The sequence below is a fragment of the Gossypium hirsutum genome, chromosome D05 (assembly GCF_007990345.1).
Source record: "Gossypium hirsutum isolate 1008001.06 chromosome D05, Gossypium_hirsutum_v2.1, whole genome shotgun sequence".
NCBI classification, from domain to species: Eukaryota; Viridiplantae; Streptophyta; class Magnoliopsida; order Malvales; family Malvaceae; genus Gossypium; species Gossypium hirsutum.
Window position 1 is genome coordinate 23183346 of NC_053441.1, and position 25210 is coordinate 23208555.

The window sequence follows — 25210 nt, forward strand, 5'->3', positions numbered from 1 at the left end:
ATGATTCTCTTCCTCGAATAATGTGAAATATGCCCATTTTCCTGAAAATTTTCAACATTTTAATACAAGGATCGTATTTTTTTTTTCTTCTAAGTTTTCAATTTTCGACATTAAGACATTAAGCAATCAACTAAGGTACCAATTTTGGGCGTATCGAGGGTGCTAATCCTTCCTCGTGCGTAACCGACTCCCGAACCCGTTTTCTGAATTTCGCGGACCAAACTTGTTGTTTTAATAAAATCAAACCGTTTATTAAAAACGACCGCTTTTCGAGGTGATCCAATCACACCTTATAAAAAGGATTGGTGGCGACTCCTGTTTCATTTTTTTCAAAACCCAAGTCGACCCCGTTTTTATCCAAAAAAATGGTGTCAACAAACGAATGAAGAATCAGAACCAGAGCAAGAGCAAGAACAAGAACGAGAAGAAGAACAAGAAGAGCCTAAGATGATTAATGAAGAGCAGCCCGAGGAAGATGAACAGCTCCCAAACATAGAATTGGGTGAGAAGAAGGAACCTGCAAAGGAACAATGGGTCAAAAAGGATGCCGAAACTGCAGCTGAAGCTGAAGCTGCAAAGGCATCAAAACTGAAGTTGGCTGAAGAGAAGAAACCCGAAGAGGTACCCAAGGAGAAAAGTGTTGAGCAAGTGGTGCCAAAACCAATGCCAGTTGAAAAGGAGACTGAAGCTGAGAAGGTACTGAAACTGAAGTTGGCTGAAAAGAAGAAACCTGAAGAGGTACCCAAGGAGGAAAGTGTTAAGCAAAAGGTGCAAAAACCAAAGCTGGTCCAAAAGGAGGATGAAGCTGAACCTGAGAATTTACCAAAACTGAAGTTTGCTGAAAAGAAGAAACCTGAAGAGGTACCCAAGGAGAAAAGTGTTGAGCAAATGGTGCCAGAACCAAGGATGGTTCAAAAGGAGACTGAAGCTGAGAAGGTAACAAAACTGACGTTGGCTGAAAAGAAGAAACCTGAAGATGTAACCAAGGAGGAAAGCATTGAGCAAAAGGTGCCAAAACCAAAGTTAGTCGTAAAGGAGGCTGAAGCTGAAGCTGAGAAGGTACCAAAACTGATTTTGGCCGAAAAGAAGAAACTTGAAGAGGTGCCCAAGGAGGAAAGTGTTGAGCAAAATGTGCCAAAACAAAAGTTGGTCGAAGATGAAGCTAAGAAGGTACCAAAACTGAAGTTGGCTGAAAAGAAGAAACCTGAAGAGGTAACCAAGGAGGAAAGCGTTGAGCAAAAGGTAATAAAACAGAAGTTGGTCGAAAAGGAGGCTGAAGTCACAGCTGAAGATGAGAAGGTACCAAAACTGAAATTGGCTGAAAGGAAGAAACATGAAGAGGTACAGATGGAGGAAAACATTGAGCAAAAGGTGCCAAAACCAAAGTTGGTAGAAGATGAAGCTGAGAAAGTACCAAAACTGATGTTGGCTAAAAAGAAGAAACCTGAAGAGGTACCCAAGGAGGAAAGTGTTAAGCAAAAGGTGCAAAAACCAAAGCTGGTCCAAAAGGAGGATGAAGCTGAACCTGAGAATTTACCAAAACTGAAGTTTGCTGAAAAGAAGAAACCTGAAGAGGTACAGGTGGAGGAAAACGTTGAGCAAAAGGTGCCAAAACCAAAGTTGGTAGAAACTGAAGCTGAGAAAGTACCAAAACTGACGTTGGCTGAAAAGAAGAAACCTGAAGAGGTAACCAAGGAGGAAAGTGTTGAGCAAAAGGCGCCAAAACAAAAGTTGGTTGAAAAGGAGGCTGAAGTTGAAGCAGAAGATGAGAAGGTACCAAAACTAGCCGAAAAGAAGAAACCTGAAGAGGTACAGGAGGAAACCATTGAGCAAAAGGGGCCAAAACCAAAGCTGGTCGATGCTGAAGCTGAAGCTGAGAAGGTACCAAAACTGACGTTGGCTGAAAAGAAGAAACCTGAAGAGGTAACCAAGGAGGAAAGCATTGAGCAAAAGGTGCCCAAACCAAATTTGGTCGAAAAGGAGGCTGAAGCTGAGAAGGTACCAAAACAGATTGTTGCAGGCCCATTTACCCGGTGGCCCGCTACCCAAACAGCCCATTACAGCAAGGCCCAACAAAGGTCAGCATAGGGTTTCAGCTTTTCTGAAACCCTAGCTAAGGCGCCGCACGTCCCTGGGGCTCCTAACGTCTACCGCCGTTCTAGTTTCTGCCACCGACGCCACCAGCTGCTCCCATCAATTACCTGCAAGGACAGCACGCAAAGCAAGAGCAAAACAGCGCAAAATAATAGAAATAGATAAAGATGTATCAAAATCGGCTATATAAGGAGAAAAAGAAAAATGTAAAAGGGGGTTTTTTTCCGGTGAAAAGAACAACTTAATAAAAAGAAGAAAAACCGAGAAGGTAGATTGCCTTCCTTTTCTGTTCTGGCGTTTCTTTTTTTATTTATTTTTTTGTTACACTACTCTTTAAAAAACAAAAGAAAAGGGGAAAGAAATGGACCTATTCGTTTTCGAAGGCCGGCGCCGGAGCCCGTCTTCGTCGTCGCCGGTGGAGGAAGAGACGAATGGTCTCTCCTCGTTTCCGGGTCTTGGGCTCGTCTTCCCCAACATTTCACCATGGATCCGTGGTCTAGAGGTCGTCGGCTTCGAGGCGGACCAAAAGGATCCGATTTGGTGCCTCCGACCACCGTGTACGGTGGTCGACGGAGGGTGGCCCGATGACCGGAAGTGGCCGGATCTTGGCCGGCCTTGGAGGGTTTGAGAGAAAAGGCTCTCCGTTTTTTAGAAAACGGATAAAATGACATTTTTGGGGCATTTGTTTTGTATTTATACAAGTCATAAAACGGCGCCGTTTTGAGGCCCCCCCCGACCCGCGCGGTGACCCGACCCGGGGGAAGGATCCGCGTGTTTCCTCTAAATGGCATAATTGCGCGCGCAGTCCCTCAGACTTTGCAACGCGTTGCAATTTGACCCTTGTTTCGTTCTTTTCTGTTTTTTTAATCTAACCGCAAGCTTTTATTTCTGTTTCAATTCTAACCCTCTGCTGTACTGCATTTTGGCTTCGGTTTATTTATTATTTTGGTCCACCCCCTTTTAGTGCATGTCACAATTTAGTTTTATTTTTGCAATTTCGCCCAGTATTTTGTTTTCATTTCGACTTAGTCCTTTTATTATTATTATGATTTAGTTCATTGTTTTATTGCTATTATTATTAATGTTATTATTATTATTTCTTCCTATTTATTTTTATTTATTTTATTTAAACCTTTGGTACGTATATATATATGCATATATTTGTATGACATACATGCATTATTCTTATAATATATATATACTTATATATTTTCATACATTTTATAACTTATGTACATATCTATAGATCTATATACATGTTTTCATTCTTATAAATATATACATATTTATATATAATCTTTATAGTTTAAAATATACTCTTTTATATATTTTTAAAATCCACATACATACACCTTTTCAATACATTTTTAACACGTATATAAATTAACGTATTTATTTGTATACATATGTATATTTTCATATTTTAAAACTTTAATTTGTACATATATTTTTTTACTTTACAATATGTATACACTTACTTTTTATATGTATTTCTTTGTTTTCGTATTCCATTAGTTTTATACATCTATATATGTACATGTTTTTATATATACGTATATTAATTTATTTTATTAAAATATACTTCATATATTTTATTAATTCATGTACACACATATTTTAGCTCATGTCTATATATATCTTTTATACTTAATTGTATTTGCTATTTATTTATTTCATTTTTGTCATTATTTTGAATGGATGATTTAAATTTATTCGTTTTTTTATATTGTGTTATTTTGTATGTTATAAATTTGATCGTTCAAATTAACTGCTATTGTTTGCATCGTTTTTATATTTTCATGTTCATTATGATCTTGCTATGCATAAATAATGTAATTTGCTTTCACTATGATTTTGTGCTTTATTTTTACTCGATATAACAAAATTTATTTTTTCAAAAAAATAGCATTTCGTGTTTGGAATCGAGAAAATCGTGCCCTAACTTACTGGGTTTCGTTTTTCTCGATAAATCTAAATGCACGAATCTTTTCAAGCTCAAATTCTAAATGATCCCGGGATCTTAAAAAGAGTCGCGTCCTAACTTACTGGTCGTGATCTCATTTTAAATCCGAGATGGCTAAAATATCTTTAAATAAGCATTTTTATTCGCGTATCGGGAGTTTGAGACATTGTATTCTAACTTACTGAATACGATTCTCTTTCTCGATTAACGTGAAATATACTTCTTTTTCCAAAACTTTAATGCTAGGATCGTATTTTTTTTAATTCTTTCAGGTTCTCAATTTTCAACATCAAGACATTAGATAATCAACTAGGTACCAATTTCTGGGCGTTACGAGGGTGCTAACCCTTCCTCGTACGTAACCGACTCCCGAACCCGTTTCCTAAATTTCGTAGACCAAAACCGTTGTTTTAATAAGATCAAATTATTTATTAAAAACAACCTCTTTCCAAGGTGACCCAATCACACCCCAAAAAGGATTGGTGGCGACTCCCGTTTTTTCGTTTTCTTCAAAACCCAAGTCGACCCCGTTTTTCATCCAAAAAATGGTGTCAACACAGATGATGGCTGAACTGAAGAAACTTGAAGAGATAACCAAGGAGGAAAGTGTTGAGCAAAAGGTGCCAAAACCACAGTTGCTCGAAGCTGAAGAAGAGAAGGTACCACAATTGATATTGGTTGAAAATAAGAAACCTGAAGAGTTACCCAAGGAGGAAAGTGTTGAGCAAAAGTTGCCAAAACCAAAGTTGGTCAAAGCTGAAGCTGAGAAGGTGCCAAAACTGATGTTGGCAGAAAAGAAGAAACCTAAAGAGGTACCCAAGGAGGAAAGTGTTGAGCAAAAGGTGCCAAAACCAAAGTTGGTCGATGCTGAAGCTGAGAAAGTACCAAAACTGATGTTGTCTGAACAGAAGAAACCTAAAGAGGTAACCGAGGAAAGCATTCAGCAAAAGATGCCCAAACCAAAGTTGGTCGAAAAGGAGGCTGAACCTGAGAAGGTGCCAAAACAGATGATGGCTGCAAAGAAGAAACTTGAAGAGGTACCCAAGGAGGAAAGTGTTGAGCAAAAGGTGCCAAAACCAAAGTTGGTTGAGAAGAAGGAACCTAAAGAGGTACCCAAGGTGGAGAGTGTTGAGGAAAAGGTACCAAAACCAAAGTTGGTAGAGAAGAAGAAACTTGAAGAGGCACCCAAGGGGGAGAGTGTTGAGGAAGAAGTAGCAAATTTGGTTGAAAAGAAAAAACTTGAAGAGGTACCCAAGGTGGAGAGTGTTGAGAAGAAGGCACCAAAACCAAAGTTGATCGAGAAAAAGGAACCTGAAGACACACCCAAGGTGGAGATTGTTGAGGAAAAGGTACCAAAACCAGAGTTGGTTGAGAAGAAGGCACCTGAAAAGGTACCCAAGGAGGCTGAAGCTGAAGCTGAAGCTGAGAAGGTACCAAAACTGAAATTGGCTGAAAAGAAGAAACATGAAGAGGTACAGATGGAGGAAAACATTGAGCAAAAGGTGCCAAAACCAAAGTTGGTAGAAGATGAAGCTGAGAAAGTACCAAAACTGATGTTGGCTGAAAAGAAGAAACCTGAAGAGGTAACCAAGGACGAAAGTGTTGAGCAAAAGGTGCCAAAACAGAAGTTGGTCGAAAAGGAGGCTGAAGTCGCAGCTGAAGATGACAAGGTACCAAAACTGAAATTGGCTGAAAAGAAGAAACATGAAGACGTACAGGTGGAGGAAAACGTTGAGCAAAAGGTGCCAAAACCAAAGTTGGTAGAAGCTGAAGCTGAGAAAGTACCAAAACTGACGTTGGCTGAAAAGAAGAAACCTGAAGAGGTAACCAAGGAGGAAAGTGTTGAGCAAAAGGCGCCAAAACAAAAGTTGGTTGAAAAGGAGGCTGAAGTTGAAGCAGAAGATGAGAAGGTACCAAAACTAGCCGAAAAGAAGAAACCTGAAGAGGTACAGGAGGAAACCATTGAGCAAAAGGGGCCAAAACCAAAGCTGGTCAATGCTGAAGCTGAAGCTGAGAAGGTACCAAAACTGACGTTGGCTGAAAAGAAGAAACCTGAAGAGGTAACCAAGGAGGAAAGCATTGAGCAAAAGGTGCCCAAACCAAATTTGGTCGAAAAGGAGGCTGAAGCTGAGAAGGTACCAAAACAGATGATGGCTGAACTGAAGAAACTTGAAGAGATAACCAAGGAGGAAAGTGTTGAGCAAAAGGTGCCAAAACCACAGTTGCTCGAAGCTGAAGAAGAGAAGGTACCACAATTGATATTGGTTGAAAATAAGAAACCTGAAGAGTTACCCAAGGAGGAAAGTGTTGAGCAAAAGTTGCCAAAACCAAAGTTGGTCAAAGCTGAAGCTGAGAAGGTGCCAAAACTGATGTTGGCAGAAAAGAAGAAACCTAAAGAGGTACCCAAGGAGGAAAGTGTTGAGCAAAAGGTGCCAAAACCAAAGTTGGTCGATGCTGAAGCTGAGAAAGTACCAAAACTGATGTTGTCTGAACAGAAGAAACCTAAAGAGGTAACCGAGGAAAGCATTCAGCAAAAGATGCCCAAACCAAAGTTGGTCGAAAAGGAGGCTGAACCTGAGAAGGTGCCAAAACAGATGATGGCTGCAAAGAAGAAACTTGAAGAGGTACCCAAGGAGGAAAGTGTTGAGCAAAAGGTGCCAAAACCAAAGTTGGTTGAGAAGAAGGAACCTAAAGAGGTACCCAAGGTGGAGAGTGTTGAGGAAAAGGTACCAAAACCAAAGTTGGTAGAGAAGAAGAAACTTGAAGAGGCACCCAAGGGGAGAGTGTTGAGGAAAAAGCAGCAAAGTTGGTTGAAAAGAAAAAACTTGAAGAGGTACCCAAGGTGGAGAGTGTTGAGAAGAAGGCACCAAAACCAAAGTTGATCGAGAAAAAGGAACCTGAAGATACACCCAAGGTGGAGATTGTTGAGGAAAAGGTACCAAAGCCAAAGTTGGTTGAGAAGAAGGAACCTGAAAAGGTACCCAAGGTGGAGACTGGTGAGGCGAAAGTACCAACACTAAAGTTGGTTGAGAAGAAGAAACCTGAAGAGGCATCCCAAGGGGAGAATGTTGAGGAAAAAGTAGCAAAACTGAAGTTGGTTGAGAAGAAAAAACCTGAAGAGGTACACAAGGTGGAGAGTGTTGAGAAGAAGGTGCCAAAACAAAAGTCGATCGAGAAGAAGGAACCTAAAGACGCATCAAAGGGGGAGAATGTTGAGGAAAAGGTACCAAAACCAAAGTTGGTCGAGAAGAAGGAACTTGGAGTGATACCCAAGGTGGAGAGTGGTGAGAAGAAGGTTTCAAAACCGAAGTTGATCGAGAAGAAGGAAACTGAGGATGCATCCAAGGGGGTGAGTGTTGAGGAAAAGGTATCAAAACCAAAGTTGGTTGAGAAGAAGGAACCTAAAGAGGTACCCAAGATGGAGATTATAGAGGAAAAGGTACCAAAACCAAAGTTGGTTGAGAAGAAACCTAAAGAGGTACCCAAGGGGGAGACTGTTGAGAAAAAAGTACCAAAATCAAAGTTGGTTGAGAAAAAGGAACCTGAAGAGATACCCAAGCTGGAGGGTGTTGAAAAGAAATTACCGAAACCAAAGTTGATTGAGAATAAGGAACCTAAAGAGTTACCCAAGGTGGAGACCGATGAGGAAAAGGTACCAAAACCAAAGTTGGTTGAGAAGCAGAAACCTGATGAGGCACCCAAGGAGGAGAGGGTTGAGGAAAAAGCACCAAAATCAAAGTTGGTTGAGAAGAAGGAACTTGGAGAGATACCTAAGGTGGAGAGTATTAAGAAGAAGGTATGGAAACCAAAGTTGATCGAGAAGAAGGAACCTGAAGACACACCCAAGAAGGGGAGTGTTGAGGAAAATGTACCAAAATCAAGGCTGGTTGAAACTAAGGAACCTGAAGAGGAACCCAAAGGGGAGAGTATTGAGGAAAAGGTACCAAAACTAAAGTTGGTTGAGAAGAAGGAACCTGGAAAGGCAACCAAAGAGGAAAGTCTTGAGGAAAAGGTACCAAAACCAAAGTTGGTTGAAAATAAGGAACTTGAAGAGGTACCTAAGGAGAAGACTGTCGAGAGAAAGATTCAAAGTACTGATGAAATTGATCAATCGCAAGCTGAAGCTTGTAAAGAGGTTGGGAACCAAACTAGTTTTGAGAAAGAACCAGAGGAATCTGAGTCTAAAAAAGAGGAAGAAATTGGAGCGAAGATTGAGAAGGAAGAAACAAAGGAAGTGGAAAATGCAATTCATGGCGAACCTGAAAATGCTGAAGAAGAGGTAATGCAAACAGAACCTGAAGAACCCGAGGTTGAAGCAGTGGAGGAAACTCATAAGGTTAAGGAAACACCACCAGAAAAAATCCCTGAACAGAAGGTCGCATCAGCTGCTCAACAAGCATCTTCAGAACCAGAAATAATGGAGCCTGAGATAAGTGAACTTGAACCACCGTTGACAGAGGTGGCAGCAAACAAAGAACTCCAAGAAAAGGAACCTCCTGATGAGATTCATAAGGTTGAAGAAGTAGAGGAAGAGCCATGGGCAGAAGAAACAGAGGATACAGCAGGTCAAGCAACTCAACAATCAGAGTTACCAAGTTTACCACCAATTCAAGATGAAGATAAAAGAATTAGAGATGAGGATCATCAAGCAGAAGATTTAAATTCTGAACAATCTTTAATGGAACCTGGACCTGATCAAGAGCCAAAGGAAGATGACACTGAGCAGCAACTTGAAGATGAATCAGATAAACAAGAATTAGATCAGGAAAATGAAACTGAGGGTACGGAGGATGAAATTGGAGAAGAAACCGATGAGGAAGAATATGGAATTACGACATCTCCTGAAATAGACACTGACAAAGATAAAGGTCCAATCGAGGGACCAGCTATGGAGGAGAAGCCCAAAAAGACTAAACTGCAGAAACCCTTAATGTTTGCAGGATCAGCATTTCTTGTCTCACTCATTGTGATAGTCATTAAATTACTTAAAGCAAGAAAAAGATGAAATTGCTAGCATTTAGTATTTCTCCATTTATACACTGATGATAACCTTTGAGTCTGCACTCAGACAATACCGTTGACTTCTCACTTCTGAGAAAATTTTAATCTCATTGTGGTTTGCATTGTTCACGGCTTTAACACTAAATGTTGTACCTCAATAAACATATAACTATTATGATTTTTGGATAAAATTCTTCATGAAAGTTAGTGCAACAAGAAGAAGCTTTTCTCAATTGGAGTCTGACCTGGCTCAACTTCAAAACAAGAAGCATTCAATCATGGGAGTTTATACAGCCGCTGGGGAGTTGTAAGGAGCAGAGTGTTCTGTTCTGGCAGCCCCTTCAAGCCCGTTTGGTAGTTGAATTTGCTTCCTCTGGAGTCTGCATATGTTATGTTCCACCACCCATGCCTTTGCTCTGCATATTATCAAGAAATGGGATAAAGCAGAGGGAGTTAGTCCCTCATCTTTCCTTCAACAATAGTCATACAAGTTATTGTTAAGGGAGTCTAAATGGAGAGGGGGTAGAAAAGATGTCATGTCTGAACCATACACATCCAACACTAAAATCAATCATCATCCATCTACTGGATACAGCGTGCACAGTAAAAGTTAGTCCAAGGATTTCGAGATGCAAAAATATGCTCAATAATCATACCCTTTACAGTGGAATACAAAGCAAACTGGAAATGATAATTTCTGCTTTTAAAGCAACTAATTAGGAATCAAAATGCAACAAATAAGAATAAATCAAGTAAACAGAAGCTTGCAAACACTTATTAGTTACCTAGAAGTGTTCAGTTCTGCCAAGTACTCCACATTGTTGATCAAGGCGAGGCTTCCTTAGAGTAGAGCAGTCATTGAGTACAGCTTAAGACAGATGTTGCCTACAGCAGAGTTCAACTGAGCTTTTGATATTAAGAAGCAGGTTGAATATAGCTCAATAAAGTGTCGTGTTCTAAATTTCGAGTATGGAGATTTAAATAGCTTTTCACAGTTATAATAAGCTACCAAATCAAAGGTTGTTGTTGACCAAGCCATGAAACTCCAACTCTTAAACAACCAGAAAACCCAGAATCCAGAGGCTTCACCCTTAGGTGAGTTTCAGTCCATCACTGTAAAATCAGTAAGTTTGTAGTTTGTTTTAAATAGCATGTAATATCCCAGACAGTGTAACTTTTCCCTTACATATGAACAGGCTCCTGCAATATTCATCTTCAAACATCAACTAATGCTCTACTTTAAGGAAAATTTGTCCAGAATAAACAAATATTTGGAATATTTTGGTGTTAGCAATTACGTCTTTAATTGGATAGCCTGAATTGGGAACAATCGGCTGCCTGAAAATGACAATCTGTGATAACAAAAGCATTGAACTTAACACGCATCTTCATGGATTAAGGGACTGCCACTCAAAAAATCAATGAATTACAGCACCTTTCCAAGTCTTTCTTTCACTCTCCTTTAGCTACAATATGCTACCCAAATCACACAATCCCTAGTGGATGGAATATTACTGCATTAATTAACATAAACACCAGTTCAATGACTTTCATTCAAAGGAAAACACCAGCTAGAAACAGTTTAAATCAATGCAGATCTTTGCAATCTTTCCTCAGGACATCGATGCTTGACATTTTTAAAGGAAATACAAGCCCATTTGTATAGGAGCAATTGTTTTCAGAAATTAGTTTCATATCATTTCAATATAAAAAACATGAATCAAAGACCATAGGCAAAACCAACTGGAACACTTAAAGCCTTGGGAATAACAAATTTAATTGTACAAGAAACTGCCAAAAACAAATCAGCCTGCCAGACCTACCTTCAGCTTTCACCTCACTATGTAAGTATCTGAGGTATCTCAAGATTCTCAACAAATTTCAAGGCTTTTTTCAGTTCTGCTTCTACCTGTTTGTATCACCAGCATTCAGAATTCAAGTTTTTTCCATTCATAACAACAATACTACGATACTGTAACCAACAAATATACACAAATGAACACATATAGATCACTGCAGTATAAAAAAGATTAATCAGAAGCTTTTTTTCTCATTATAATTCTTGTTACTCTCCTTCCATTCAAGGTAACATCAGAAGAGCTGAGCAGCCGAGACCTCCTAAACAACCTAACAATCTCCTTGACCTCCTCCTCACCACATTCATCCACAACCACCACACACACTCCACCATTTCTGACAGTCCTCTCCATCTCCTCTGCATTCCGCAAGGGATACAAGGCCGCCATCAAATGACCAGTGAAGGCAACATCAAAAGCCCCATCAAAGAAGGGAAGATTATGGGGATTGGCCCTGCTAACCAAAGGCAAGGATTCTATCAGTTCAACACCTATAACATTCTTAAGACCCATTTTGGATAGAGCCATGACCTCATGGCCAGCCCCAGCAGAGACACACAGGACCTTGGAGTGGTTCTTTAAGAGACCATTTTGGTACAGTTGGGTGAAGAATTGAGTAAAGAGACCTGGGTCATCCAAGATTTGGAGGACCAGAGGCGGGCATTCTTCTTGGAAAGAGGAAGGTAGTGGCGAGGGGTAGAGTCACAGGTCGAGTTGGGGAATCTCAAGTGAGGCTTTTGGAGAGCACTTGGTGGGATGCATGTTTTGGGGGTTTGGAGGAAGAGGAAGGTGATGATAAGTGTTGCTATGGTAATTGATACAAAAGATACCTCATTTTGGAATTTTTGAATCTGTTTTTCCATTTTGGTTTTCCTCCGTGGTCAAAATTTTTACCCCAGTATTCTGTTGGTCTCTTTCTCCACTAAAAATGCAGAGTCTGACAACCACAATAGAATCTGTTTATAAGGAGAGAGAGGGCTATTTTCATTTCTCAAAATTTTCCTTTCCTCTTCTATTTACAAGATATTCTGCTTTAGTAGTATTAGCATAAGATTGCAGCAATCTTGCTTTGAACTGGTATGAATGTCCGTAAGGATCTCCTATGCTATTGTATTGGAAAACTGCAACACAAGATATAATACATGGAGATACCATTAGACCAAATGTAAACCGCATATTTATTTATTGAAAGTCTTAACAAATTGGAAACTATTGGAACAAGCCGTATAGGCCACTATTACAATAGTAATGACAGCAATAGCAGAAGAAGCTGTGGCATAAGCATTTCTATACTGTAATCAATATAGAAGAAAACAACAGCCCAAGGATTTCTGTAGTATGTGACCCCAATTATGTAGTACACATTCAAGACAAGATTAAAAAAAGCCCCATTCAAATAATAGAATGCATTCATTTAAGAAGAAACTCTAGTTTAAAATTTCTTTATCGAATATGGAAAATCGCAATTTAAAAGTAAATAGCCAGGCTGCATTATACCTTTAATCAATCATCTTATATTCAGTCCAAGAAAATCAATAGCATGCCGCATCTAAAGCATTTTACAATAAATTTCAGAAATGAGAAAAAATTCCACTAGTTGAAAGATCTATAATCCGTGAGATCTTTTATGGAAAACCCTTGAGATTCATTATTGTCAGAATGAAATGGTAGTGACGCTCATAATTTTCATAAAAGCCAATACACACACCTTAAGGAATAAAAGACAACTAGAACAGGTTTGGCAGAAACAACAATGGAGTTTCAAAATGAAAATCAATGAAACTACCTGAGGCAATGACTCCAAAAAAAAAAAGAAAAGAAAACTGCTAAAATGAAGCATTAAGGGTTACCAGGAAACACGAATAAATTGCAAGCTAGGATTAAAAGAAACAGAACACTGACAAGTCTTGCTAACAGACAGCAGTAGTTGAAGAAGACAGACGATGCTCACATTGATGGAAGAAACAGATAAAGTGCAACCAACAAAAACGCATGAAAGTTGAATTAAATGGTCACCAAGAAAAATAAATTAAGCAATTTAAAAAAAAAAACGATTTTTAACTACTATTACTCCCAACAAACCACAAGTTTTTTTATTGTAAACTACAGCTAATTAATCAATTACATGAAAAATCATATGCCAAGGAGACAAAGGAAGCAAGGTCAAAGCTTGCAAAAAAAAAAACCCCCTCAAATATCTACCCATGATTTGTGGTTTTAACCAAACTGATCTTCATTAAAAGCCCTAACTACATAAGCAGCCATGTCCATATGAAGAAAGAGAGAAAGAGTTGTTCTTCAAATTAAGCCCCCAAAAAATGCTTATGATGGCATTAGTGAAAGGAAATTTCCAAAGTGAAAAATAAAAAATAACTGATGCATTTCAATAAGTTCTGGACTAAATTAAAAAATAAAAGAAAAATGTGTAGTTCTCTGAACCATCTGAAATTGAAATTTAAAGCAGACAGATCTTCCATGCAGTAATACGAATCAATAGCGAAAAAGAGGATAAAAGAAAAGTGTACTGACCTTGAAACATGCATACCCCGCTTGGAACACAATATTGAATCTGAGACAGATAGATACTGAACAAAATGAAGAGGTGGTCTGGTGTTTCCTTCTACCTCTCAAGTTTTTACCCATTGATGCTTATCAAATATTAAAGGTTAAAATTTAACCTGTATTCTTCACAATTTTATAATTTAATCCCAGAAATTTATATATAAGTAAATTAATATTTTAGTTTAATAAAAGGAAAAGATTAATTACAATAGTGTGTAAAAAAGAATTATGCCGAGAGTAAAAAGATTAATATATTTCATCTAATAAAAATTATTTGGGATTATTAAATATATAGCTCATTTCAAATATTATTTTTTTATTTTAAGTTTTAATGTTATAATATTAAAATATATATATTAAAAATGTCAAGAATATATAAAAAAAACAGCTTGAAAGTTTGACACGAAAATAATAAAAAAAACCTTGCTTTATTTAATTAACGGTATTTTTGCATTTTCTTTGTTATATTATTTTTTTTCTACAAATAGACCTCATTAGAATAAGATTAGGGAGACTTAGACGTAACCATTCTCAATTTTTTTTTGTTGTTTTATGAGTTTCTAAACTCTCTTTTCTAGTTAAAGTAACATTCGAAGTTTTGATTCGACAGGTTTGTGAGATTGAATTGTTCTTAATATTTCTTTGCCCTTTGGTTTAATTACAATTATTCGAGTTTGTTAAATATTCGACCGGTATTTGATAGCTTAAAATAATTATTTTCTCAATTAGATAATTGGTCCATCAATTGATTTATAATATTTGTGATAATTGCATGATTATTTGTGCAATGTGGGCATGCAATCTAACTTAAATAAGCATTGATTGTACGTTTGTTTGTTAAAACTAGATTTCTTTCGTTCTTAAGGCTATTGATAAATTAAATTCTCAAGCAACCGTTGTAGGGTTGTTTGTTAACAACGAAGTATTTAATGGCAATTGTATTGATTATCGAGAAGATAATAAGATATTAAATTACTAGTCGATCGTCGCTAACTATAACCAGTTTACTAAAGAACATTAAAATTCATATTTGCATAAATGATTAAACCCTTGAATCAAATGAAGAATTTGGTTTGACATAGTTTTTATTCATTGATTTTCTCATATTTTCTTATTTATTGTTGTTTTGTTTTACTTTTAATTTTAGCTTGCCTCGCTTATTTATTTTTTATTTGTTTGTTAAAGAAATAAAATTATGAGTACACAACTCTACTTGTCATTTTCTACTAATTCATTTGTTCTTTATTGTTGATGACTTCAATAATCGCACAATATTTATTAATAATAAAAGTCAATATACGCAATCAACTCATGAATACAAACTAATTTGATAATATATACCAAAACCAACCAGTAACTAATCTAGAAAACTAAATTACATACTTGGTTGTACTTCAAAAATACATTTAAAGTTGTAGTGTCTGCTCAAATATTCAAAAGCATTAATAAATTTAAATTGGTATTCAAACATAATAACATAATTTTTATTGCCTACTGAAACAAAATTCTTCATAGATTTTCCAATTTAACAGATAGATGGATTTTGTTTTAGAATAAAACAGAAAAACACCATCTGTACTCATTACAAATGAAAATGATTTTAGTTTTATATAAAATCAATAAATAATCACTAATGATAATTTTTATTTTTTTCTTCAATAAATACCAGAATATTACGGTCTCATGAGTCTTTTTTTATTTTTTATGTTTTAATGAGTAATCAATTATGTTCTATAATAAGGGGTCAGTCATTTAATTTTTATATAAAATTATAATATATTATGACATATTTGGGCACATCATAATCTAGTTGCATTTTATATTCAAAGTTACAAACCATTAATAATAGAAAAGGCAAAAGTTCGCATTGTACATTTGGTTTAGGAAGAGATCTATCAGCTTAAGCCCAAACATTGATATTGTAATAATATAATAATTCAAAGACAGCGTGGATAAGTACACTCGGGAGAAAGGAGAGTGAAAAATACAGGAGCATTTGCTTATAGTTGGGCACTGTACACAGCATTTATTAAATGCCCCAAGTTATACACAGTTCTATTCCCACTAAATTAGCATCTTCTAATCTCTAAAACTGCAACCAACAGGTGCGCTGAGAACTCATGGCTATGTCAACATCATGTAAACGCATTCACTTTTCACACACCACCTGACCACAAAACAAATCTGTACATACATGTGGTAAAATGATTCATTACCATAGACATTGGGAGAGATGCTAAAATTAAAACCAAAACATTTCATCTTCAAATACTTAATCATACAGTGAACTTGCAACGCTCTCAAAGGTCAGAATTCCATAACTCTAAACAGTTCATCAGCGATGCTGTGCTATTTAATTTCATTGATAACCTTTCCAAATCCTCTACTACCAATGGCAGCAACAAGGACAACAGAAACAGAAAAATAAAAAGAATGGACAATGCTCTTACGCATAGACATTTATCAACCATAAATTCTATAGTTTGCAATTTCTCTGATGCATTAATGACTATGACACATTTATAAAACAAGCATAAGCAAGATACGATAGCATGGAAAAGCACACTCGAGGGAAAAGGTATAGAATACACAAGCACGAGTTTATAGTTCAGCACTTCAGACAGCATTTATTAATGCCAGAAGCTCAAATATATACACACATTATACAGACTAAATTACCATCTTTTTGGGGGTGATTAAAGACATCTTCCTTTGACAACTATCTAAAACTGCAACCAAAATGATTGCCCTCAGAACTCATAGCTATGTCAAGATCATGTACTTTTCACTGTAATCACCTTCATCAATAGCTTTTTGCACACCACCTGACCACCAAAGAAATCTATATATGTATGTATATATATATGCGTGTGGGAAATATACCCAACATATTGCCAATGGAGATAACATGTGTGGTGAAGAGAGAGAGAGAGAGAGAGAGAGAGAGAGAGAGAGAGAGAGAGAGAGAGAATGAAAGGAGGTGGAGTGCAAAAGCCAAAGATGAATTGAAAACGAGAACAATCCAATCAAAATTGAGTTTTCCATCATTGGGCAAAATAATGGCAGCAGGTCTAGATTAAACCAAGACAAGTTTCTAAAATCCTACATAACATCATGAGGAAAGCACTATGATCTACTAAAAGAGAATATACTGAGACAGCAAAAAGCACAATGGTCAGAAAAGGCTCTAATCAAGCTTCGAAAACCCTGAACAGCCTATAAAAACAATTTAAAAGGAGGATATAGTTAAAATAAAGCAAAATACCCTCCGTATCATAATTGGCCACATGTCAAAGCATTTGAAATTGATTAAGGAATAAAACCAAAATGAATCACTGAGATTACATGCTTTCTCAAGTATTACCAGGTAATGAGCATAGAAAATACTAGTTGAGGTCGAACAAGAAAGAGGTCGATCTCATTGACAACAAATCCAATCAAAAGTATTTTAAGAAAAATAAATTTAATAAAAATTATTATAATAATATTATATGCAACAAAACAGAAATGCCAACATTGCTATGCAGGGTGATCATGCATTAATTTCAACAGATAACATTCACCTCTACTCTAGTATAGGAGATTAGAAAGCAAGTACATTTTCTGTTACTTCTCCTGTCCATGCCCAAAAACAAACTCTTCAGCAATGAAAATCAAAACATTTCATTTCATCTTCAGATATCATACAGTGACAGAACCTGCAATGCCCTCAGAGGTCAGAACTCAATAGTTCTAAGAAATTCATCAATGGTGAGACTATTTAGTTTCATTGATAACCTTTCCACATCCTCTACTTCCATTGCCATCAATAGTCAAAAGGACTAACAAATCATAATAAAAATAATAGTAATAATAATAACAACAATAACAACTGCGACAACGAAGAGAGAAGAAGAAAAAGAAGCCAAAACTAGAGATAACAAATAGTAGAGAGGATGGAGGCTAATAACAATGACGTGGGCACCTCTAAGCCTATACAAGTATTCATCATTGGGCAGGGCAGGTTGATGAGCAAACTAACATCCAAGCGTGTTTAGGGAATGTGAACTCGATGCCAAATATGCTCATAGAAGAAAAAAGGGGTGATAAATATACACATGTACTATCAAATAAAACCATAGAAAACCCATCTCACGACAGCAAAGATTAAATATAAATATAAATGCAGATTTAATCAACCAGAAATACTATGTCTGCATTTCTCTGAAGCATTGGGCTTAAATACATTCATAATATAAAGTATAAGGTATCTCTAAGATTGCTCACTAAAAATACACTCATAGAAGGAAAAGGAAAGTGAAAAATATGCACACACACAGATTTATAGTTCAGCACTGTATATGGCATTTGTTAATGCCAGAAGTCAAAAGATACAAACTCCTTACACAGTTCTATTTGAACTAAATTAGCACCTTTTGGCTGAACACATCTGCCTCCAAAATGCACTAGAAGTGCAAACAAACAGAGCCCTCAGACCTCATGGCTATGCCAACATCATGTACAGTTTCACTGTAAACACATCATTCAATGGCTTTTCCTACACCACCTTACCACCAAAGAAATGTCTATATAGATATAGATAGATAGAAAGATATAGTGTGTGTGTATTGGAAAACCATCCAATACACAGCCAGTATAAAGACCATCCAAGAGAGAAAGAGAGAGAGAGAAAGGAGGTGGAGTGCAAAAGCCAGAGAAGAATAGAAAACCAGAACCATTCAATCAAAAATGAGTTTTCCATCATGGGGCAAAAGCAGCAATAAGTCTCAATCAAACCCAAGGCACAGGTTTCTAAAACCCTACATAACATCATTGAAAGAAGAAACTATGATTTACTAAAAGAGTATATACTGAGAAAGCAAAAGGTACAATGGTCACCAAGGCTCTAATCAAGCTTTAGATACCCTAAAAGCCCTATAACAACAAGGAAGATATATTTCAAAGAAAGAAATATAACTTTAGTAACATAATTCAACAATAGTGATGCTCATGACTTTCATTCCAATCAATAATTTCAGAGCTTGGTGAAAAAGGTAAACAACAACAAGACTAAGTAGCAAAAGAACTACCCAATGTATCAGCTTTTTCTCGCCATTGGGCACATGCCAAAACCTCTGAAATTCATTAAGCATATGTCACACAGATGGTATCAAAAGCAGTGAAATATTGACTAGAACCATAGTGAATCACTAGGAAGGTAACGTACTTACAAATACCAGTTGGGATTAAACCAGAAAAAGGGTTCACAATATTTTCTCAGACAATTAAATGTTTAATGGTTTCAAATTAGCAACTAAAGAAGAAGCGGGTCGGATACAATAATTGATGAAATAGACGCAATAAAAGCATCAAGAAGGAAATGAAGCTTCATCTAGCAACAAAAGACTAATTTCAAGTATGACATTGCCAGTGAGATTGACATAGTTCATAAGATTAATGAAACTAAAGACCCATACAACATATCCAATGAGATCATACAACTATTCGATAGCATTACAATTCCATACTGTACTGGAGTTACTAAAGGCCAATTAACAGCCAAAAATACAATCTCATTGCAGAAAACCGCTAATAACAATGCATTCAGCTAAGGGTACGCATGAGTATAATCAAGATGCAAATCACATGAGAAAAAAAACAGAATGATAATCCTACAATCAAAATGTTCAACAAAGCCCTCAGATCTCATAGCTATATCTGGTCATTCACAGTATTAACAAACTGGTTTTCATTAAGAGAATTTATCAACCATCATCTGTGTCAATAAGAAGATAAATAGAATTATAGATAGAAAGAATAGAGAAAGAGAACAGGGAAAGAGGAGAGAGTTATCACAGGAACCAGAAAGGATAGAGAAACGGAAGGGGAGGAAGTGGAAGAGGAAAAGGAATTGAACAACAAATGATGATAGTAAATGCTCTAAAGCGAAAATCAGTCGAACTGCTCCATTCAATGAGTTTTCCATCATTGGGCAAAATCCACTAAACCAAAATTTAAAGTTCAAAAACATGTTTTTAACCCCCCCCCGGGCAAAAAAAAGAAAGTAATGAAAACTTACCATTACAACAAAATCTGCACACAAAAACAAAAAATAAAACCAAAACTGGCAAGTCAGATAAAGGTTTCTAGCTTGCATGTACATCAAGATAGCATTTCTTTTAACCGCGCCTTCATCTCAACTAAAAGAAATGGCTTTGGGAGTCAAATACAAAATTGGGTATTTTCTAAAGGTGATAAAAAGAAATGAAAGCCCTGAGATCTCACAGCTTTGTGGTATTTTAATGCTTGGGGTTGTTCTTCAAGTACCTGACAATATACACACAACTAATATAAACGTGTATATGAGTGCTGTATATATTGTGCGAATGAGAAGGCAGTGGTGGAGATGGAGCCAGCGGTGGGTTAACAAAAACAGTTTTTTTTTTTCTAAGAATATGGAGAGATGCAAGACGCCGGAAAGCAATAAGTATTAGGGCAAAGAGAAAACAAAAAAGATGGAATAGGCTGAAAATTTAATGAGTAATGAGCTGGATCAAGCCCAGGTATAAATTTGCAAAGCCCGTGGTCCAGTAATAATGGCTGAGATAAGGAATAAGACTTTATAACAAGGGAAATTACTAAACTATGGATAAATTTTTGTTTTGGTTACTTAATTAAAAAAATTATAATTTGGTCATTAAATTATTCAAAAATTTTCATTCAAGTCACTAGCCTGTTAAAATTGATGCCATAAGGCTTACACTGTTCGCACTTCCTGCACTAATCGAAATCTTTCTTTCCCCTTCTCTTATACATTTAAATTTTTTTCATGAAACAACTTCGCATGTCACGAATCTGCAAACCAAAATTTAAACATTTTTTTGCTTTAATCTTTAACACTGACCGTCAAATCGAATTGGACCTAAGATATGTTCATCTACTCATGTTTAGGTATTGATCCATCATATCAATCGTTGAATTGTTGCTTGGAACTCGCTAGCGGAACTTTAAAAGAAAATTAATAGCCCAATAATTGAAATATTTTTTTTTGAATAGTTCATTGACACAAATGAAAACTTTTAAACAGTTCAGTGACCAAATTGTAACTTTTTTTAGTAAAGTGACCAAAACGAAAACTTACCTATAATTTAGTGACTAATGAATTCGCTTACACTTATAACAACATATATGTATTTTAGGGTGAACTATAGCATTAATCACCCAACTATCAATATATTTCTTTTTAGGTCATCAAATTATAAAAACTTTCAATTTCATCAATAATGTTTTTAGTGATTTTGTTTTGGTCACTCTTCATAAATCGTTAACCAAAATAATGGCACGACTTTTTCTAATTGGCGTAACAATGCATTTAGTTCTCAGTACTAATAATTTCTATAATTCTGGTCATATATAAATAATTTAACAAATTTAACCCTCCATATTTATAAATTTTATAAATTTAGTCCATAAACAAATTTTCTTTTTTTAATTATGTAGCAAGTCTAACCAATCAAGAATTGACATGTAGATTAAAAAAATCAACAGATACGTAACATGTCATTTAAGTTTTAATTTATTTAAAAATTCATCAAATAAAATTTATTATTTGTTTAATTTCTTTTAAACCCAAAATAAAATTAGTAATTATTTTCCCAAAAAAATAGTTAATGGTACCACTGTCGGCCACATCATAGAAATTTTTTTCCGGTGTTAGAAAAAAAATCAAAAACCATTAACAACAAGTCGAAGCCATATTAAGCTAATCAAATCACTTAAACCCCCATAGCCACTGACTTGAGCTCACCACAATCCTTAATCGAACCCCAAGGCTTCGGGTCAAACCAAAAACTTAGCGTTGAAGCAATTTTTGCGAAATTCGAAGAGTGATAGGCCAAATCAAGGATCGAAATATTAGGTGATGGGTTTAAAAGATCTCAAGGGGCTTGATTTCTAGTTTTGGATATTCAAACAAATCCGTTCTAATAGTAATTATAAAAAGAAAGGAAAATGAAGGGTAAGGATTTTGTTTTGAAAAGAAATAATTGATGGCTTTTAATAAAATAAAACGAAAAATGGTTAGGTGTAAAAAGAAAGGTGATGATTGATGAAAGATGGTGATAGTGAAGCGAGATGGAAAATTTTAGTGAAAGCAACGAAGGAGATGAAAAACGTAGATAGCTTTTTGGGTTAAATATATTAAATAAATTTTGTAATTGTAGAGAGTTAAATTTATTGAATGGTTAAGAATTAGGATTAATGCAATAGAATGTGTAAATATTGATGACTACATATGTTATTATATCAATTAAAAAAATTTCTACGAAAATAATAATTATGCATTTGATTTAGATTTTGTATAAAGATAATTTTTTAAATATGTATACAATTTAATCTCGTATTTTTACTAATAAATTTTTAATCTAATAATAAAAATATTATGTTGTAGGCTTAAGAGTTTAACGAATATTCTATTCTCCTCCTCAAATTTCAAAAGAAAACATTACATTCTTAAATATCATTTTCCATTCACACTACCAACCCAGCTCATTGCCAAGTTTCAATTTTTTATTATTATCAGAGGTCACCCAGTTTCCTGTATTAATAATTATTTTTAATACTAATTAAATAAGTTTTGGTTTAACTCACATCATTATTATTGCAATAACTAGAAAGGGTTGGTATGAACATGATTATATCATTCTATTTAAAGGGTTTGAGGGAGGGTTTCATGGGTAGTTTAGGAATAACATAAAAAAATTTTAACAAAACACTTTTTTATTAATGGTTAAATTCTACTATTAATCCTTATGACTATGAATAAGTTGTGGATTTAGTTCATATATTTTAATCCGGCCAATTTTAACCCATGTAGGGGCAAAGTCAAGAGTTATGTGATAGAGACCAAGATAAAACTAAAAAAATTTGGAAGGCCAAAGTTAAAAAAATTCGTATCAAAATGACTTAAATTGAATTTTAAACTTTAAAATAAAAAAGGCCAAAATTACAATTGTTAAGTTTAAATAAAAGTTAAAAGAGACTAAATTGAACAATTAACATTTCGAAGGCACTATAATCTTAACTATACCACAGAGACAAGGGGACGATGGATGTTAACAAGGATGGATCTAGGGGGCTTAGAAATTTCAGATTTTTGAATTTTATATATAAATTATCATGTATTTTAAATTTGGTGTCCACATTGTATAACATCCATCCCCCTTGATCAAATTGTATTTCATAAAATTCACCTTTTTAAGCCATAAGGTAATACTTTATATTAACAAATTATTTTTTTGTTTTTAGTTATATAACTTTAATAATAATAATAATCAGATATTAATGTATGATGGACTTTGAATGACTAAATTTAAAGGTCTAACATGGACTTTAAAGCCAAATTTTAAAATTAATTGATTTGACCCATATCCATACTAGCATGCAAGAGATAACCTCACAATTGAGCATCACTATCAGTTTTGATATATTCATTGCTAGTACCGATTCATTGCTAACAAAAATGAATTCTCGCTTTAATGATGAGGTAGGGGAGTTACTTATTCTTACCTCCGCTTTGGATCCACGTGACAATCACAAAACTTTTCAAGTGGAAGACATTTGCAAGCTTATGAATGATTTTTATCTGGACTATTTTACGGAGCAAGAAAAGCTACACATGAAGATTCAATTGGAGCGTTTTCAACTCAATGCTCATCAAAGCACAGAGTTGCAGAAAACTTCTATAGTTGCCAAGTTGTGTCAAGTGCTAGCTAAGACAAATAAGTCAAGTATTTATCCTCTTCTTGATAGAATTATTCGTCTTGTGCCTACTATTCTCGTGTCTATTGCAACAATCGAACTAGCATTTTCAGCCATGAAAATTGTGAAGACAAGGTTTTGCAACAAAATGGAGGATGATTTTCTTTCAACTTACTTGGTGGCATACATCGAAAAAGAGAGCTCGAGAATTTTCAACAGATTCTATCATTGATGAATTCGATCTTATGAAAAAATGGATGGTGCAATTTAGGATATATGTCTAGTATTGAGAAATAGGACTAAGGCCAAGTGTTTTAAATTTAATTTTTTGAATTATAATGATATTTGTGAAATTTTTAGCATAGTATTAGTTATTATTTTTTGTGTATTAGAAAGAAATATTTAATTTTATATAATATAATTTTTTTTCTTTTAATTTTGTTACAGTTAAATCGTTCATACTTTTTAAAAAATATTAAATTAATTTGTTGGATAACAAAAAAAATTATCCGAGAAGAATAGTCACTTTTTTATGTTAAGAAAATGATCGTTCAGATTTAGAAGTTTTGTTCCCCTTTGAGTAAAATCCTGAATATGTTTGGAGAAACTTTATTAAATTAATTAAGTTTTGTTATTTCAAAATTTTCACGCGACAAATATACCATGTTACCTTACTATTTCCACATTCTATAATCTCCATCTATAATCACAAATTTGGAGAAACTTTTGAACCGATCAATATAACAATTGTTATTCATTATATTATTGAACTTGTCATTTTATTTTTTATTTATGAGATTTATCACATTTACAAATAATAATTTTAATTTAATTAAATAAATTTACTTCACAATAAAATTTATCATACCTATAAATAATAATTCTTACTCCATTAGGACATTTTTATTACATAATATTGTATACAGTAAATAATTTAAATTTAATATTGAATTACTTTATATTTAAAATATTATATTTCCATTAATAAGTAAAAAGAAAATTTATATTACTTTAATTTTAATTGTTTATATAATAACATTTTAGTTAATTTATAAAAAATATAAAAATATACTTATATAATATTAATTATATATTATATATTATATTATTATAGTGAATTTATTAACTAATAAAAACTAAATAGTGAATAGTATAATGTACATTATATCATTCTTTTATAGTTTACACTGTGATTAGAAATTTTTTATTAGTAGTATGTTTGAATGATTAAATATATTTATAATTTTTATTATTTATTATTTTGAATAAATTTTTTTTATTAATTATATGAAGTAAACTTATATTGTCCATTGAATATGGTAAAAATGCTTTAATATGATTTGAATTTTCATTATTATTATAATATTTGAATTGTTAAAAGTTAATATATTTTAATTGTTTTTCAACATATTAAATAACAATAATTTATACTAATTACAATAAATAGAAATACATTATTTTTTAAAATTAATTAAAATATTAAATGTACAAATCACATATCACACATGTGACATTATAAACTAGTTACTCTCCAAAAAAATATATGGATTCACAACTATTGCTCGTGTCAAAATTGAAATTCAAAACTTAAAAAATATATGACCTAAATTAGAGAGTGTGAACTGAAGCTACAATTTTATGCATAGTTAAGACTAATAGCGAAATTTAACAAATAGATTTAACTACTATTGTTTGGATCTACATTGAAATTTTAAAGATTCGAAAAGTATAAGGACTAAAATTGACTAATTTAAAAAATACAAAGAGTAAACTTACCAAATTAAAATCTAAAAACTAAATCCACAACTTATACATAATATAAGAATTAATGACAAATTTTGAGCTTTTGTTTTTTAGTGAATTACAAAAGGAGGGCAAAGCCCTAATAGCAATGCGACTCGAACTTAAACCACACTCAGGGTGATGAACACACTAACAATCAGGCCAACACACAATATTTTTTTGAGCTTTATTAAATGGTACAATTTAAATTCAA

The 25210-nt window shown here is 34.4% G+C and overlaps 3 protein-coding genes and 1 long non-coding RNA gene across 4 annotated transcripts; 2 read left to right on the forward strand and 2 right to left on the reverse strand.

Annotated features, from left to right (window-relative positions):
* Positions 1-3730: 3730 nt before the first annotated feature.
* On the forward strand, positions 3731-7791 carry LOC107914104 (titin-like). The gene has a single exon (XM_016842859.2). The coding sequence runs from the start codon at positions 4603-4605 to the stop codon at positions 6937-6939; it is 2337 nt and encodes a 778-aa protein (XP_016698348.2). The 5' UTR covers positions 3731-4602; the 3' UTR covers positions 6940-7791.
* LOC121217118 (pollen-specific leucine-rich repeat extensin-like protein 1) lies at positions 7476-9180 on the forward strand. The gene has a single exon (XM_041092679.1). It carries the CDS (start codon positions 7476-7478, stop codon positions 9060-9062), a length of 1587 nt encoding a protein of 528 aa, XP_040948613.1. The 3' UTR covers positions 9063-9180.
* A 1718-nt stretch (positions 9181-10898) lies between these two features.
* On the reverse strand, positions 10899-11442 carry LOC121217119 (uncharacterized). Its single transcript, XM_041092680.1, has 2 exons — positions 11128-11442; positions 10899-10967 (listed from the first exon to the last, which is right to left on the reverse strand). The coding sequence occupies exons 1-2, from the start codon at positions 11440-11442 to the stop codon at positions 10899-10901; spliced, it is 384 nt and encodes a 127-aa protein (XP_040948614.1).
* Positions 11443-15322: 3880 nt separating this feature from the next.
* LOC121217862 (uncharacterized) lies at positions 15323-19964 on the reverse strand. Its single transcript, XR_005914071.1, has 2 exons — positions 17075-19964; positions 15323-15660 (listed from the first exon to the last, which is right to left on the reverse strand). It is a non-coding gene; the product is annotated as an uncharacterized lncRNA (long non-coding RNA).
* Between the last annotated feature and the right edge of the window lie 5246 nt (positions 19965-25210).

Coding starts and splice junctions, on each gene's coding strand:
- LOC107914104 (XM_016842859.2), top strand. CDS start 4,603: ATGGTGTCAACACAGATGATGGCTGAACTGAAGAAACTTGAAGAGATA.
- LOC121217118 (XM_041092679.1), top strand. CDS start 7,476: ATGGAGATTATAGAGGAAAAGGTACCAAAACCAAAGTTGGTTGAGAAG.
- LOC121217119 (XM_041092680.1), bottom strand. CDS start 11,442: ATGGCTCTATCCAAAATGGGTCTTAAGAATGTTATAGGTGTTGAACTG. Junction 10,968..11,127: donor TTACCTTGAATGGAAGGAGA/GTAACAAGAATT, acceptor TGATACAAACAG/GTAGAAGCAGAACTGAAAAA.